Source organism: Pyxicephalus adspersus, chromosome 1 (assembly GCF_032062135.1).
Source record: "Pyxicephalus adspersus chromosome 1, UCB_Pads_2.0, whole genome shotgun sequence".
Classification (NCBI taxonomy): Eukaryota; Metazoa; Chordata; class Amphibia; order Anura; family Pyxicephalidae; genus Pyxicephalus; species Pyxicephalus adspersus.
The window spans coordinates 117,678,689-117,694,650 of NC_092858.1; the positions used below are offsets into that span (position 1 = coordinate 117,678,689).

Consider the following 15,962-nt stretch of genomic DNA (forward strand, 5'->3'; position numbering starts at 1 on the left):
CAGTCCTGGATAAGGTCTCATGCTGCCTGTCAGCCATCTCATCATGGATGTCTGACCGATTCCTGAAACTCAACCTGGATAAAACCGAACTCATCATCATCCCCCCCTCAAATTCCAAATCTCCCCTTGACATATTTATACCTGGTAACAACAATGTTATTCGGCCCTCCCCTCAGGCACACTGTCTTGGTGTCACCTTTGTCTCTGCCCTGTCATTTACCCCCCATATTCAGAACATTTCCAGGTCCTGTCACTTTCACCTGCGCAACATCTCCAAAATCTGCCCCTACCTGTCCCCTGAGACCACCAAAGTCCTTGTACACGCTCTTATCATCTCTCGTCCGGACTACTGTAACATCCTTCTCTCTGGTATTCCACTTACTCGACTCTCTCCTCTACAACCTATTATGAATGCTGCAGCCAGACTCATCCATCCTTCCCACTGCTCCTCTTCTGCTGCCTATCTTTGCAGATCGCTACACTGGGTCTGTTTCACCTTAAAATCAAATTCAAGCTCCTGTGCTTTGCCTTCAAATCCCTCCAGTATGGTCCCACTTACATTTCTGACCTGGTAAAAAAGTACCAGCCACACTCTCCACTCCTCCAATGACCTACTAATGACTTCCTCACTCATAACCTCATCACACACAAGACTTCTCTAGAGCTCCCCAACTCTCTGGAATGGTCTTCCTCATCCTATTCGGCTTGCTCCTACTTTCTGCTCATTTAAAAGAGCACTCAAAACCTTTTTTTTCAAACTTGCCCATCCATCTCCTTCTCCTTTTTGAAACCGTCACTACTTCCCAGCACTACATATACCCCTCCTATTGTGTGTAAATTGCCCCACCTACTAGATTGTGGAGTTGTGTAATCTAAATGAATCATGTAACATCCTGTACAATTGGTTGTAAAAGTTCCTTTTGTGTGTCCCATATATTGTTTAGGGCCATCAATCACTCAGGATTCCTAAAGAGTCACTTGTCACTTCAAACCTTTCATTACTCATCTGTTCCACATACTTTGTATAAATAATACCATCTCTTCTGAATAAATCAGAACAGCAACTCTATAGAACAACTGGTGTCTGTGCCTGTTCTCTTAGCTCATAATATTAGCCCAACAGCAGACATTTCTTTAAGAAATAGATACATTTCCCCTTGACAGCCCACTGGACCATGCCCACCCATAAAGAGCGCCATTGCCTTTGTCCTTTTTGCCACTTTTTGGGAGGTATGGTAAAGGGTTAGAGTTGATATAATGTGCAACACCGCATGCGGCATAGCTCGAGGTGGATCTGGAGTCCAGTGGGCACTGCTGGTATCTCAAAAAACATGGTGACACCCAGAAAATATTAAAAGCTCTGTAAGGGAGAGGTTTCTACAACAACCAACGATTACTATAAAAAGATACCGAGTGAACGCAAGACTTATATAGTGGAAAACCCAAAGGAAGGGTGGGGTTTCCTTTTGAAGAGTTTCTGCACTTAACTCATATGCTTTAAATAAAACCACTGAGCTACAATATCTGCCCCTCTATTGTTTGATGTGGAGCTGGCCTATTCACTTTAACACTTTGAGGTATATTTATAAAGTAATGAATTAATGTTTATTTAACATTAAGCTCTTCAGGGCAGGGCCCTCTCCTCCTCCTGTCACTGTCTGTATTCGTCTGTCATTTGCAACCTCTATTTAATGTACAGCGCTGCGTAATATGTTGGCGCTATATAAATCCTATTTATTATTAATAATAATTCACTTGTTGTGAATAACTTGCTAGCATTAAAACACATTCATAAGGACAGTTCACCAAGGATGAATGTAACACTGCTTTATAAATGACCAGCAATTATCATATAGCTCGCAGCCTTTTGTCTAATTGGGTAAAAAAAATGAACAAAGAAACATTTTCGGTGTTTGCTAGTGTTCAGGTTCCCGTCAAGTTCCTGATAAGAGCTCTGTTTGCACAAGATTACTTGGGAACTTGTGTGACTCACACACGGAAGTTTGCACCAGCCAATCAGGCGGCAGAACCAGCAAACCCGTCTACAGGGATACCTGGGATGCCGAGCTGAAGAGATAAGAAGTGACCAATCAGCTGCTAGTGACAGCAAGGAAGGCGGGGCGTGGAGTCGGTGCATTGAATACCCGACCTTTCTGTGAACATTGAGGAGCCGCCGTATTAGACGAGGCTGAGGAAGATTGTACTGACTCCCTAAAGGTACATATGGCGGAGTGTGGGGACAACGTGTGTGACTGCGGTGTCTTTGTACAGCTGTGCCGGGCACTGCCATTTCCTGCAGCCGCCGCACCTTAGTAGGCACACCCAGTGTGTTTCTTAGTGTAGCCGCTGGGTTATGTTGGCATTGTTGCCTACGCACTTTTGCTTTTAAATGGCTGTGCGGTTGGGTGGATAACACATAAAATTCATAATATACACACATACACACAGCTTGAGCACTAGGAGCTTTATTTTAACCATGTGACTGCCATTTGTCCTTCGTATTGGCTGAAAGGGACTGTTACTTTTTGGCTGATAAAAAACCTTGTGTTGGTGTGTCTGCTGTATGTATATGTCAGCATTGGGTGTCTTCTATTCCATAGAACAGATTCCATAGAAAGACCTGTAGCTGGAGGGGAGACAATGAAAGGAAATCCTTCCTAAAAATGTTTTTAAAGCTTAATACCCATGCTAGCTGTTGCTTAAAAATGATTTCCTACCAGATTGTAAGCTCTTCGGTACAGGGCCTCTGCCTCCTGTGTCACTGTATTCATTTGTCACTTGCACCCCCTGTTTAATGTACAGTGCTGTGTAATATGTTGGCACTATATAAATCCTGTTTATTAATAATAATTTCCTGATCAGAATTAGAACTATACACACACTGCTGTTCAGAAATATGGAGGGGGGTATGAGCAGGACACACCCCACTGCATCTTTCATAGGAAGTTACAGCCCGGTCTGTTATTTAGAGATCTGCCACACAGGGGGCCACCATACACACACTACTGTAGATCACGTGTGTCATTGTCCGTCTCTGGCGGCAATCATTTAGTGTGTGTATACGTAGCTTTACATAGTTCTCCTTTAAGGGTGGATTTGCACTACACATATGTGCTGCTATATTAAATATTTTTATTTTTTGGCCCATTAAAATTGGATGGTGCCAGCCTGTCCTGTCACAGCTTTACCAGGGTTTGAAGCCCTAGATGTTAGCGTAAACATCAGCGTACGTTCTCATTGGTTGGTGGTTGTCATGGGCAGAATCACCCTGGAAACCACCAGCCAGTGGAATTTGAACCAATATTTGCCTATAATGTCACATAGACACCTCATATTATTGCATGTAATCCTCCGAACACACAGTACATTTTTCTAGGACCTGACATTTCCATAACAAATATTTTGTTTCACAGTCAGGATTTTAATGTTTCACCTTGTCAAACACAAATCCTACCGTTCTAGCCACCTGGGCACCCGTACCATGCAGTGGAAGTGTTTTTCCATTGGAAACTTGCCAACTAACGCAAAATTGGAACATTGCCTCTAACCAGAAATATTCAAGCAGTTACTTGTAGTCTCTACCCAAGAGATAGTAGGTTAAAAATAAAAAAGTGGTGTTAAAAATATAATTATTACCAAAGCTGCCTGTGCTAGGAAAACTAAAACTATGGCCCTAAAATATTGTTTTAGTTTCTAGTGTACATGGGCATACAGTGTTTTATGTCATACATAATTGTTATCTAAACTGTGGACATTTTTCACATGTACATATGTGTGATTGTCTTAAAATGTATTTTCATCTTTTCATTTTCATTTTTAATGAACCTAAATGGCCCTGTCAGAACAACCTCCTTTTTGCTCTGTGACCCCTCTGGGCCTAATTTAGTGTTATGGTTAGCTACTATTTGAAGGGCTTGCCATCATCCCAAATTCTGTGCCATACACAAAGAATGTGTTCTAAGTGTAAGCATTCTAGCTAACTCCTCTTGGGCAGAGGATGGGTCATGACCCATAATGGGTAGTGGGCATGTTTTGGCTGGGCTGCCGCTGTTGTTGCTGTTCTGTCATCAGAGGTATTGATTGGTTGCTGGGGAAGCATTACTAGAAAGGTTCTCAGCAACATGTAGGGCATTTATGTGGAACCTATGGGTAATGTTGATGATTTAGCTAAATTATGCTGATTGCATGTGCTAGGCTTTAATATTCAGTGGGGAAAAGATGAATACCAGGGGAGCACTGATATGGTGGCCTGCTACATCAGGGAGGGAGTGTAGTGAGCTTATCTGTGTAGCTTCAATGATAGGAGCTGGTGTGTGTGTGTGTGTGTGATGTTTTGCAGGGGGGAGTCTGCAGATGGGATCAATGGTGAGTAGGGGATACACAGGGTAATCATTGGTGAAGAAGGGGGCATTGCAGAAGTGATTAGTAGATTTAAGGTGATCAGTGGTAAAAGAGAAGCGCAGAGGTGGCACTTGTGCTGTATACGCTCAGGTTTCAGTTTTCAGACCACTTGTCTAGTTCTTGTCTAGTTGTGTTGTTACATTCAATATTTGATGTGGCACAACGCAGCATTATTCTTCTTTGAGAGTCTTGTTTAGTTGATTGTTTACATTAAACTGGCACTAAAGGATCTATTTACCCAATTGTTTATACATTTTCCCCGCTGGATGCAATTAGGAAATGTATGAATTGACTTTTATTCATGATTTATACCTTTTTGTGTAATTGAACCCAATAGAGATATGGAAAAGTGGTAAAAAAAAAATTCTATTTTGAAGTCCTATTTTTATTAAAAAATATTATCTCGTCACTTTAGTTCTCTGTGGCCATGTCACACAGGCAATCTTGTTCTGGGCATCAGGATTGCTAAGAGAACTAGTCTCTATAGAATCACTAGTGATCATGATTCTTCAGCATTTAGGGCTAGCAAGTGAGTTTTTCCATAGAGCTTAGTGGAATGCTGTAACATTAAATCACCAGCAGCAGAGTACTGTGTGTGACATTACTTTTTTTTTTTTTTTTTTTTTTTTTTTTTATTTGGAAGAGCAAGAGCTTTACCTAATATTATTGTCACACAGTATTTATATAGCACCAACATTTAATGGGAGCTTTACAAAGTCCATAGTCATATCGCTAGCTGTCCCTCAAAGGGGCTCACCATCTAATGTCCTACCATAGTCATATGTCATTACCACAGTCTAAGGTCAATTTTTTGGGGTGAAGGCAATAAACTTAACTGCAAGTTTTTGAAATGTGGAAACTGGAGAAAGATTCAAACCTGGGACCCAGCGCTGCAAAGGCCAAAGTGCTAACCACTGAGCCACTGTGCTGCCCAAATTAAATTATTTACTATATTATTGTGCTATTATTATTGAACTATTTGTATTTGTTATTGTTCTGTCTGTTGACATTTTGGTAAAAATTCTCTTTGGTCCCAGTGTTCTTTTATAACAAAGATTTTTGTTCCACGACCTAAAAAGTTTGGAAGCCCCTTCTCTAGGGAATAGCAAATGATATGGTACGTTTCAGTGTTATAGAAGCTGCTTCCATCCCGCCAAGCCACACATCCCCACCTAAACATCTAAGGCTAGGTTCAGATGAAGGGTAAACCATGACAGTTCAGCACTTTACCACTGCAAATGAACTGCATAGACACATGAATAAAACAAATACAAAACAAAAGTGGTTAAAATATCTATTGTTACCTGTGTTTGTAGGGTGTGTGGTTATGGTAAATTTTCAGAGATGCTGTATGTAACATCAGTGTGCAAGCTGTTGCAATACAGTTTAAAATGTACAGCTGCTTACTAAACCAATCCAGGAATGCTAATAAATTCTTATCAGTAACTGCGCATCCATCACAGGAACATAGCGGTTAAAACAGAGTGCCTGTGGATGGTTAACCACAGCATTGACACTCACTAACTCTGGTTTTCCTGGGGACTAAACACAGTACCACCGTGTAGCACTCTCTAACATCAGCAAACCTTTGTTAAAATATATTGGTGTATATTCACAGGGATACCAAATATCACAACATTACCTTTAAGTAGAAGTACAGCTTTGTCTAATTACCAGATAAAAGGGATCACTATGCTTACTCACGTATGCCCATAAGTTATTTTTTTTAAAACCCGGGACTTTTGCTTGCAGCTACTCTATAGTAGTCATACAAATACTGAAATGTTTATATTAATCTTAATATTGAATACCTTTTTCCTTAGAAGAAGTGTAATTAATTGATCTCATGTACTCTTGTCCCAGCACAGGATGGGCCATATGTAATAGAAAATTTCACTTATCCTTTGATACTCACTAACACTGGTTTCCTGTGAACTAAACAAGGTACACCACACAAAGAGGCCTGTGGTTTGTGCTGTACTAGAGCCCCACCTTAGGCTAAATTTGCTCATTCACGGTGGGATCATTCTGGCTTTTCATTAGTAAATTCACTTTTGGCTGAATGGAAAATGAATAATTTCCACCTCTTACCTTATTGCTTACACCCATTGCAATCTGGCAACTTCTGGGATGTGGGTGGCTATTGGTCCTGCATTGCACATAACTTTAGAAAGCTGGGACCAGCCCAGCAGAGAGAATTGAACAGCTGCCTGTACCACACCTTTTCACAAATATATTGCAAAATGGGATTAAAAGGAATTCATTGGAAACAAGAAATGTATTCATGAGTAAACAAGATGACTTCTGCTGTAAATGACACTTGTCTAAATAAACAAAATACCATCAGATCATTACAAATAATCCGTATGATTCAGCCTTCTTTACCAAATGAGAAAAGTATGTTACAAAATTTTGCATTCCTACAACCTTGATTTTTTTTTTTTGTAGATTTTAATCATATAAGGTCTTGGTGCTGAAAAGCAGTAAATGTTTTTCTTTTTTAACATGTATTCCTTATAGCTTTGGATGGCAGTCATTTTTTAACTTCAGAATAGAAATTTTACGGAGTGTATTTATAAATGATCCTCCTGTCAATTCGACCTAAAATCATTTCTAAATTTGTGAGAATACATGACATCACTATACCGATTTCTGCAATATTTTTGCTGGCCACTAGGTGGCAGAATGAGTCATTGTCTTCATCTATAGATATATAAAACTAGTGGATTACCCGATTACAGGAAAAGGAATCAAATAAAGTTTTAGATTTTCTTGTCTACGGTGCTTTCATTTTTTCTCAACGACGTTATTACAGGCCAGAAATTTGTAAAAGAGTCCAAAAAAAGTATGAAATCTATAAGCAAAAGGCACACTTTCACTGTGCAATACATACATAAATACATACATACATCCAATTTTTATATATATATATATATATATATATATTATAGCTCTGTCATATACCATAGTGCTGTACAATGAAACATTGAGCTAGACCCATTAGTCTCTGTACAGAGGAGCTGACACTCTAATGACCCCCCTCAGTCACACACTATTACTATACATTTATATACCGCTGACATATACCACAGCACTATACAAAGATCAGCAGTATCATATGTCAAGATTTTTTATATCATTAGAGTAGTGTGTGGTGGATATCTCTATATTTTGATTGTGCCTAACTCTGTTTTATATACTGGTAATTAAATAAAAGTCAGAGAAAGATAGAGTTTTCGGCACAAATATAGAAAATATATTTTGTAGTCCAAGTTTACATACAAAATTAAAAAGAATTATAACCTTTTTACCCATTTAAGTCATAATATTCCCTTATGATCTCTACATGATTTGATCAATTTTCACACAGAGCTACAAAAAAAACAATTACAACCTTTTATCTGTATGTCACAATAGTTTCTTGCGTTACATACAAAGTTTTGTTATGGCCTGCTGTGGCACTATACAGGTTTCAGCTAATATTAAATAAATATACATCACCATACAATGGTTAAGTAGGTATGAACCCTTTCATATCAACCGTAGTACCCTATGCGTTTCGCCATAGTGGGCTTCCTCAGGGGTAGTGATAGGTCAATAAAAAGTTCTCTATGTATACATACGGGGTTCAGGTGATCTAAATTTACAAACATAAATGTAGGGGGTCAATACACTGCAATGTTCAACATTACAAAAATCATACATTTCATTCAATTTTGTTCAGATAGAATAATACCAATAGTATAATAATATTAGTGAAATGTAAACAGATTAAACTGATTTTTAGAAAGATATGCTACATACATAGATCATATGTGAGTAATGAATCAAATCATAGAATTACCAAATATATATAAAGTAGATTTTATATGTCAGAGGTATATTTGCATGTATGTGTGTATGTATTGCTCAGTGACAGTGTGCCTTTTGCCTATATTTTTGCGTACTATTTTTTTTTTTTGGACTTTTACAAATTTCCGGCCCGTAATAATTCCTTCGAGAAAACGTAAGACAACTGGACCAGTGCAATCAAAGGGCAAAAAAAAATGAAACCACACCGTAGACAAGAAAAGCACTATAGCTTTATTTGATTTCTTCTTTTGATTCCATCCTTTTTGCTCAGTGTTTTTTGTTTTAATAACAGTACATTAGTACACAATCCTTTAATAGGAATTGTGCACCTGTGAGATGTTACATGGTAACACATAGTTAACTAAATGAAGATCTTATGATTTCCTTTAACATAAAAGAGCGTTATTGCATTGCAATAATTTAAAAAATGAAGTTCATTATAACTCCTTAGATACCGTTCAATGGGAAATTTGCACAGTAAATTTATTGTTTAGATAACCAAATATTGACAGTTTGATATTGCTGGGTTGATCAGCTGACTGGTAACCAACAAGAATGAAAGTGAAAAAAAAATGCTAAAGTGTCATCACCAGAATAGGATTTCTCCTTTGCAGAGACTTATTTCTCTTCATTTTGTATTTCTGAGACAGAAAGCATAGGGAAATCTTCACAGTGGGACACAGAATGCAATATATATATCTGTAGCAGTTTAAACCCTTCCCTGATCCATCCAAATCTTGTTGTCAGAAGTTGCCATTCTTTTGGAGTGTTTTCTTGTCACTTTGTAGAATGTGCTCGGTTTGAGGTGGCCTACTTTTAATAAGAATAGGATTAATAGATCTTATAAAAGAGAGATAATTTTTTACAGGTTACAATATTCATACATTTTATTTACCATAAAAAGGTAGAGTATTTAGGAAAGGGTTTGGAGATAGGAGACTAGCTCTATACCTAGCACACAACAGGTGTTTCTCTCCTTGAACCAGACTCCTCTGCCAATCCAGAGCAAATCATATTGCTGGCACATCATTGGTGAAATGTTCAAGAGGTCACAAAGTTCTTCAATGTCCGAGGCTTGAGATAGTTGTCACCGATCCCTGCCCCCTCCAGGAGAATTTAGGCAATAGTAAACCGGTTTAGACGAGAAATACCATCAGGTAGTCAAGCTGGCCAATGTGATAATGATGCTTCGGCATCCACACACATGGAAGATGACAGATTGTCTCTATTCAGCAATCTTTGTAGCATGCTTACCAGGAGGCAGAAATATCCCTATATTCAAGTATATAAACTTGTGTTAATTCCAACACACTTCTTGACAGAAGTAAAGGAAATTCCCAAAGAAGAACCCCACAAAAAAAGAGAGCTTAACCATTCCATACTCAGTTTATCAGCATTGGATTTATTGGGTTTTAGACTTCCTCTTGTGGTTAGTTTGCTAGGTTCCCCATATCTCTCACCACCTCCATGAGGTTGGAGATTGCTCATAGAACTTCCCATAGCAATTACTGTCAATATAAAGCTAGGGGCAGGTTTGGAGCCATAACCTTGCTATGTAGTCGCATACACACTACTACAGTGTACGGGGTGTTGTACAGGAAGGTACCCCGTGGTTTTGGCAGTTGTGACGATCCAGAAAGCTTAGTGCTGGCAGGATTACCAGGAAATTCTTTCTTATTGGGGAAAAAACAATAAAGGTCATATAAAAGCAATAAGGCCAATCTATGGTTTATTTACTAATATGAAATAACATTATATGGCTTATGGTATTTGAGTTTTACAGAGACTTATGCTTGGGAGTTCATAAAGCAGGAAGTGTTTACTGTCTTACAACATTGGTTATTATTGTGTAAATGTCTGTAAGCAACTTATCACTTTCCTTCCTGTCATTGGATGTTACTGGTCCTGCTGCCGAGAAATCTGTTTCATTGCTTTAGTTCAGTGCAAAAAAAACATTGCAAAGCATTTCAATGGGGACAAAGTCTGGTATTGATGAATGCAACTGGAGAGATGGAGCTTCCACCTAAAGAATTGCTAATTGAAAAATTGATGGACCATTTGAAGGCAAAAGTTTGAGCACACCTCAATACATGGAAAATAAATTTGTACTTATTTGGGTCTGTGGACATCAGTGCCATGATTTAAAATTGTTCAACCAGATTTGTACTGTAATGTCGAAGTGGCCTGTAAAGACACTCGAGCCAAATATGCAGACACCAGGCTGTAATCCTTCAAAGTTCTATAATGTCTGTTTCTGTTCTATAATGTTCTGTTCTATGTCTGTTCTATAATGTCAGTTCACGTAGGTTGCTGAGAAGTAAAGACTGGCCTTACAGTCCTAAAACCTGAATAACCGGAATTTAAAATTCCAGTAATTATTGGTAGTTGCCATATTTGTATCCTCCCTGTATGTTCTAAAAGAGTTTAGACTTGTATGTTTGTTTCTTTACAGAGGTCTGTATTTTAAAACCTTTGTTGACAAATACCCATTTCTAGATGCATCTTTTATAAGTAAAAAAATTCTAATAAATTCAAATGAGAAACTAAGCTTTTATGTTAACTATCTTTTTCTATTGGCTTTGTCAGGTTTGTCAGAATGGCCTTGGAATGTCTCACCCTTAGATGGACTCTTACATTTTTATTGTGCTGTAAATTATTTCACAGTGCTTGGGGTAAGTATTGTTTGTGTGTCTTCTTAGTTTTTTTTTCTGTTTGTAATATGTTCTGTGTCCATTACACGATACTTATATTAAATATAGAATACAACAGGTTACAAGTTTCTGCTGCATACAAACCAACATGACTTGGTCTTCCGTCTTTCCTGATGAAAATGCAAATCGAAAAACTGCTGTACCAGTGAAGCCCATTAACAACCACTCACCTATATTGGGGGTATAATATATATATATATATATACATACACACACACACACACACACACACACAATGTAGCACTTGGAGTAAACATCACTTCCAAAGCCCTGCTCTGCCATCAAGGTTTACATTTTTTTTCTACACAATACAGGTAGTCCCCAGGTTATATACGAGATAGAAACTGTAGGTTTGTTCTTAAGTTAAATTTGTATGTAGGTCGGAACAGTAGGTCGGAATGCAAATGTAATTCCTGCACATTTTCATCATAGGTTTATTAGAACAGTAAGATTGATATATTTCTATTTGCTGTTTTTGTGGCCAAAGGGTATATTTCCAATCTTCAACTTTGCCCAAGCATTCTTCTAAGGATAACAATTACGGCACATCTGGAAACCTCTGGGTTCTTATAAATTTCAACTTAGAAGAGACCTTGACTTTGCATGCCTTCTTTGTTATATCACTGTGCGTGCTCTTTTGTACTGTCTGCAACCTTTTTTTTTCTAATCTCATTATCACTTGCCCAGTTTCCATTTTAGTCCCTTAACACAGTTCATTCTGCATTTAGAAGCACTTGTATTTTATAATAATCAAACAAATGTTTAACTATTTTAGTTTTTCTTTTAGAACATTAAATATTTATTTGTATTGTAAGATATATGGACCACACCTCCACATCTTCCTTGATTTTAACAAAACATTTTTGTATTTCTGCCGTCACATGCATGACATTAACCTGCCAGAGGCATAACTGCGTTTTGCCTAGCGCATTGGACCTAGTGCATTAGAATTGTGGCTACATATCCAGAGAGATGGCTTCATGCATGTGACTGAAAATATATGAGGGAAAAAGTCTTTCTGGACTGAAGGAAGATGTGAAGGATTAATGTTTAGGAGTAAGACAAGTTTCTTGGGGCCTAACACTCATAGCTGTACAGGTGCAAGTTCGCTATTTGAGCTGTTCATAACTTGCTGCATCTCTATATTGCTTCCTTTTTTTAATAAATATAAAAAATATTTGATAGAATGAACAAAACACTAAAAATGTTTGATACTATGAAACTGTTTTCTCTGTATGCTGTTGAATTTGTTACAGGAACTTTCTAAGTTACATACTCCAGAGTACTGCACTTTCTACTATGACTGCTCTGTACTACATGCTGTACATCCTAGTTGACATAAGTAGGCAGCAGGGAACAGACTCAAATACATAGAATTTAACCAATAGAAATAAATAAAATATAGAGAGCCTTGAATATGATGCCTTTGTTTGCAGAACTAGTTCCGCTTTAAGTAGATTACTGCCATGGTGTGGATTGGTTAGTGGTAATGCACTAGAATATGGACTGTTGCTTCACCTTACCTTATAAGTTGAAAATCCGTGTTCATGTTAGGCATGTCACTTGAAAGATTTACTACCTTTTCATAATTGTATAAACATAATTTAGTATCTTCCACCTTTTAATCACAGCATTGTGGGTAACATAAGTGTCATGTAAAGGAGGTGGGAATGGGATATAATCCCTCAATTGTCATCTGTGATTGTACAAGTGACCTTTTATTGTGTGACTGTTATTCTCCAAATTATGAATTACCTAAACACATTTTGTTGTCCCAAATCTTTTGTCCCTTTCTCATACTTAAATTAAGCTATGCAATTATTTGTAGGCGATTGTGGGACTCCTCCAGTTATACCAAACACAAACCCAGTTTCAGAAACATCTGGAAAATCAGGAGACACCATTGTTTACTCATGTGATCGTACAACTGGGTATTATGAAATTCCTGGCAAAAGTACAACCATTACATGTCAAGATAATGGCACTTGGACAGTTATTGAAGAATTGTGCGCAAGTACGTGTTATTTATGACTGTTGTTTTGTACAGCATATTGTCGCATATTTTAGTACAGCAATGTACAGCATATTTTTGTACAGCATATTGACTGCTGTTATGTACAGCACATTTATAACTGTGCATTCTGTCATCAAATGTTTAATATCTTAGTCGTGTTTTTTTTTTTTTTGTTTTTTTTTTTGCACATCCTTAACCTTACTCTGCCTCTTAAATACAAGATGTGCCTGAACTCTAACAAGACTTTAGAGGCTGTTGTGGAAAAATACAACCAAGAAAGAAATCCTCTGTGTGTAGGCTGCTTTGAGAATAAGTGCACTTTATTGCAAAGTCCTATTTCTTCTGACCTAAACTAACCCACACTCTCCCTCCACAGATGCATATTTGCCTACATAGTACATGAACATAGTTTACCTGCTTATGTCCAGCACCTCAAGCCTTACCTGCCCTGGTCACTTTCACATTAAATTAGATTTCTATAAAGCTGCGTAACAAATCCAGTCTATAGATGAACGATGAGGATGAGCAAGCATCACCCCGCTATGCCCTCCATCGTTGACATGCATAGTGATCATTCCCAATTGATTGATCATCAATCCAATGTGGCAGATTGATGAACAAATTTGGGCAACTTGTGTACACGTCATGACGTGCACAACTGTTCAGGTTGGGCAATGATTTTCTGACTTATGTACTCAGCCTTAGTTTCTGTAAATCTATGTTTAGATCACACTAATAGATTTTTTTTTTTACTTGATTTCATTGTCTAAACATTTGCAATTTTTTCAGTACATCTGCCTGTGTAAGCTGCAAAAGAATTTGTTATTTTGATAGGCTTTGTTATTTTGATAGGATCTGTTATATTGATATATATTTTTATTTACTTTTTTAGCAGATCATCAACAATTTAAATCAAGTATCTGGTTATAAAGGCATTATCTGTTGTTTATAAATGCATAAAAAACAAGTGTTTTTCTTTTTGACAAGTGTGTTGTGATGAATGTATAAGGTGAAAAAGTTTATTAAGTACTATCTCTCATTTTATCCATTTGTCCTGTGCTTAGGAGGTTGTAACTTCCCTGAACGACTCGTGTATGCGGAGCCTACAGAAAGTTCTCTTAGTCAAAATAGCTTTCTTCCTGGTACAGTATATTCATATCGTTGTAGGCCTGGCTATGTGCGGGTTCCTGGCACTAGAGCTTCAATAACATGTTTATCAGACTATACATGGTCTACTCCTGAAACTTTTTGTCGGCGTAAGTATATAGTTTTTCTTTTGTTTTATTTTTACAAAGAAAGATAAGTTTACTCTTGTGATTCTCAGTAATATGATTGTACAGCTAGGCAATATTTACTGATTTTCATATTTGCAATAGTGTCCAAATTAATATATTTAACCCACAGTCAGATCATGTGGAAATCCTGGGGAAGTGGAAAATGGAAACATGGAAGTTACAGACTTTTTATTTGGATCCACAGTGATTTATACTTGTAATCCAGGGTAAGTCGTAAAAATTGACTTGTCTTTTATAAGAGCAGAATTTATAAAACTTTAAAAATGCTCCCATAGAAAAGGCTTTTCCATAAAACCTGCTTCATGCAATAGTTGCTTTGTTCTATGTACACCTACTTCTGTGATTAGTTACAAAAATACCCTTATGTATATACCCAAATATCTGATTGTAAATCAAAGTACTTACTTACCTAATAAACTGGAAAATTGCATTGACGTGTTTATAAACCCAGGGTGCAAAATGTGGCAATCACTGCAACAGTCTAAAGATTAATGTGAACAAGTACATAATTAATCTGTGGTATATTTAAATGAGAACAACAAAAAAAACACATAGGCTTAGTCGAATTATGTTTTTGTTTGCTTTGTTTTTTTACCCTTTTTTAGGTTAAAGAATGCTGTACTTTTGAGTTGGGTTATGGTTGACTCTTAAACTATCTTTTGTGCAATATTGGTGGGCACCAGTAGATGGTGCTTTGTCCTCATGTAAAGTGTGCAACAACTCTAATAGCATCTCGGACAGCAAGAGTTTGTTATATACATGAGGATACCGAACCGTGTGTCTGCAAATTAGGAATTTTTTTTCTAACGAGAGGACACACAAATTTTGGTTTATAATCAAGCATATCTATTACAAAATTGTCATTATTTGAAAGTCTTAATCATCTGCCATTATTAGAAACAAGTATTTTCAGAAGCAGTATTATTTATTGCATTTATTTATTGCAGCTAAAGATGGCTACCTTCTTATGAAATTATCTTGGTTGCAGCAGTAAACCAGCAGACATCTGACACCAGGGCTCCTGACTTTTTAGTTCTGTATGATTGCTTGCATATAGACAGTGGTACTAAATGTTTGTGTGTTTTTAACTCTAGGTATCGTTTATTGAACAGACAAAATACCAGACAGTGTCAAACAGATGGAACGTGGTCAAATGCTCTTCCTCAATGTGATGGTAAAAATAACTGCCTAAAGTACTGATATTATTCTTAGTATGCACACCTCTTTTCTGTGGTTCATAGTTTTAATTTATATTCCATTTCATTATTTCCTTTCGTTATGATTGATCCACTCCACTTTAAATACTATTAGACATGTACTTGAGCATGGAGTCAACTACATGCTGTATGCTCTTACAGTGGCATACTATGAATACAGTTTATAGCAGCGCTGAAATCTGTACTAGGAAAAGGGGGCTGCCTGGGTTGTCTAACTGCCTAGTACACACACCATCCACATGGGCAGACTTGCTGTGGATGTTGTGCTTAACTGACCAATATGATTTATTTTCCAATCCGTAATCAACTGGTCAGAAGTTTCAAAACGCAGCACAAAACGCAGAACCCCTTTGAACTCTTTAGGTGGTGTCATACACCTAGTGCATTGTGTGTGTTTGGTGTCATGTACTTCTGGTCTAGCTAAGAATGGGCTTCAAATTGACAGTGCAACATTTTCCAGGATGACAAAGTG

General features: G+C 37.4%; 1 protein-coding gene across 3 annotated transcripts in view; it reads left to right on the forward strand.

Annotated features, from left to right (window-relative positions):
• The first annotated feature begins 2,082 nt into the window (after nucleotides 1-2,082).
• LOC140340208 (C4b-binding protein alpha chain-like) overlaps nucleotides 2,083-15,962 on the forward strand; it is a 57,315-nt gene continuing 43,435 nt past the window's right edge. For all 3 annotated transcript variants that reach the window (XR_011922626.1, XM_072425259.1, XM_072425268.1), the window contains exons 1-6: nucleotides 2,083-2,217; nucleotides 10,840-10,925; nucleotides 12,793-12,978; nucleotides 14,043-14,234; nucleotides 14,383-14,479; nucleotides 15,368-15,447. Coding sequence is in view for 2 of the 3 variants with exons in the window: in XM_072425259.1 (XP_072281360.1) it covers nucleotides 10,850-10,925; nucleotides 12,793-12,978; nucleotides 14,043-14,234; nucleotides 14,383-14,479; nucleotides 15,368-15,447 (631 nt within the window). In the remaining variant the exon portion in view is untranslated. The remainder of the gene's footprint in view (nucleotides 2,218-10,839; nucleotides 10,926-12,792; nucleotides 12,979-14,042; nucleotides 14,235-14,382; nucleotides 14,480-15,367; nucleotides 15,448-15,962) is intronic.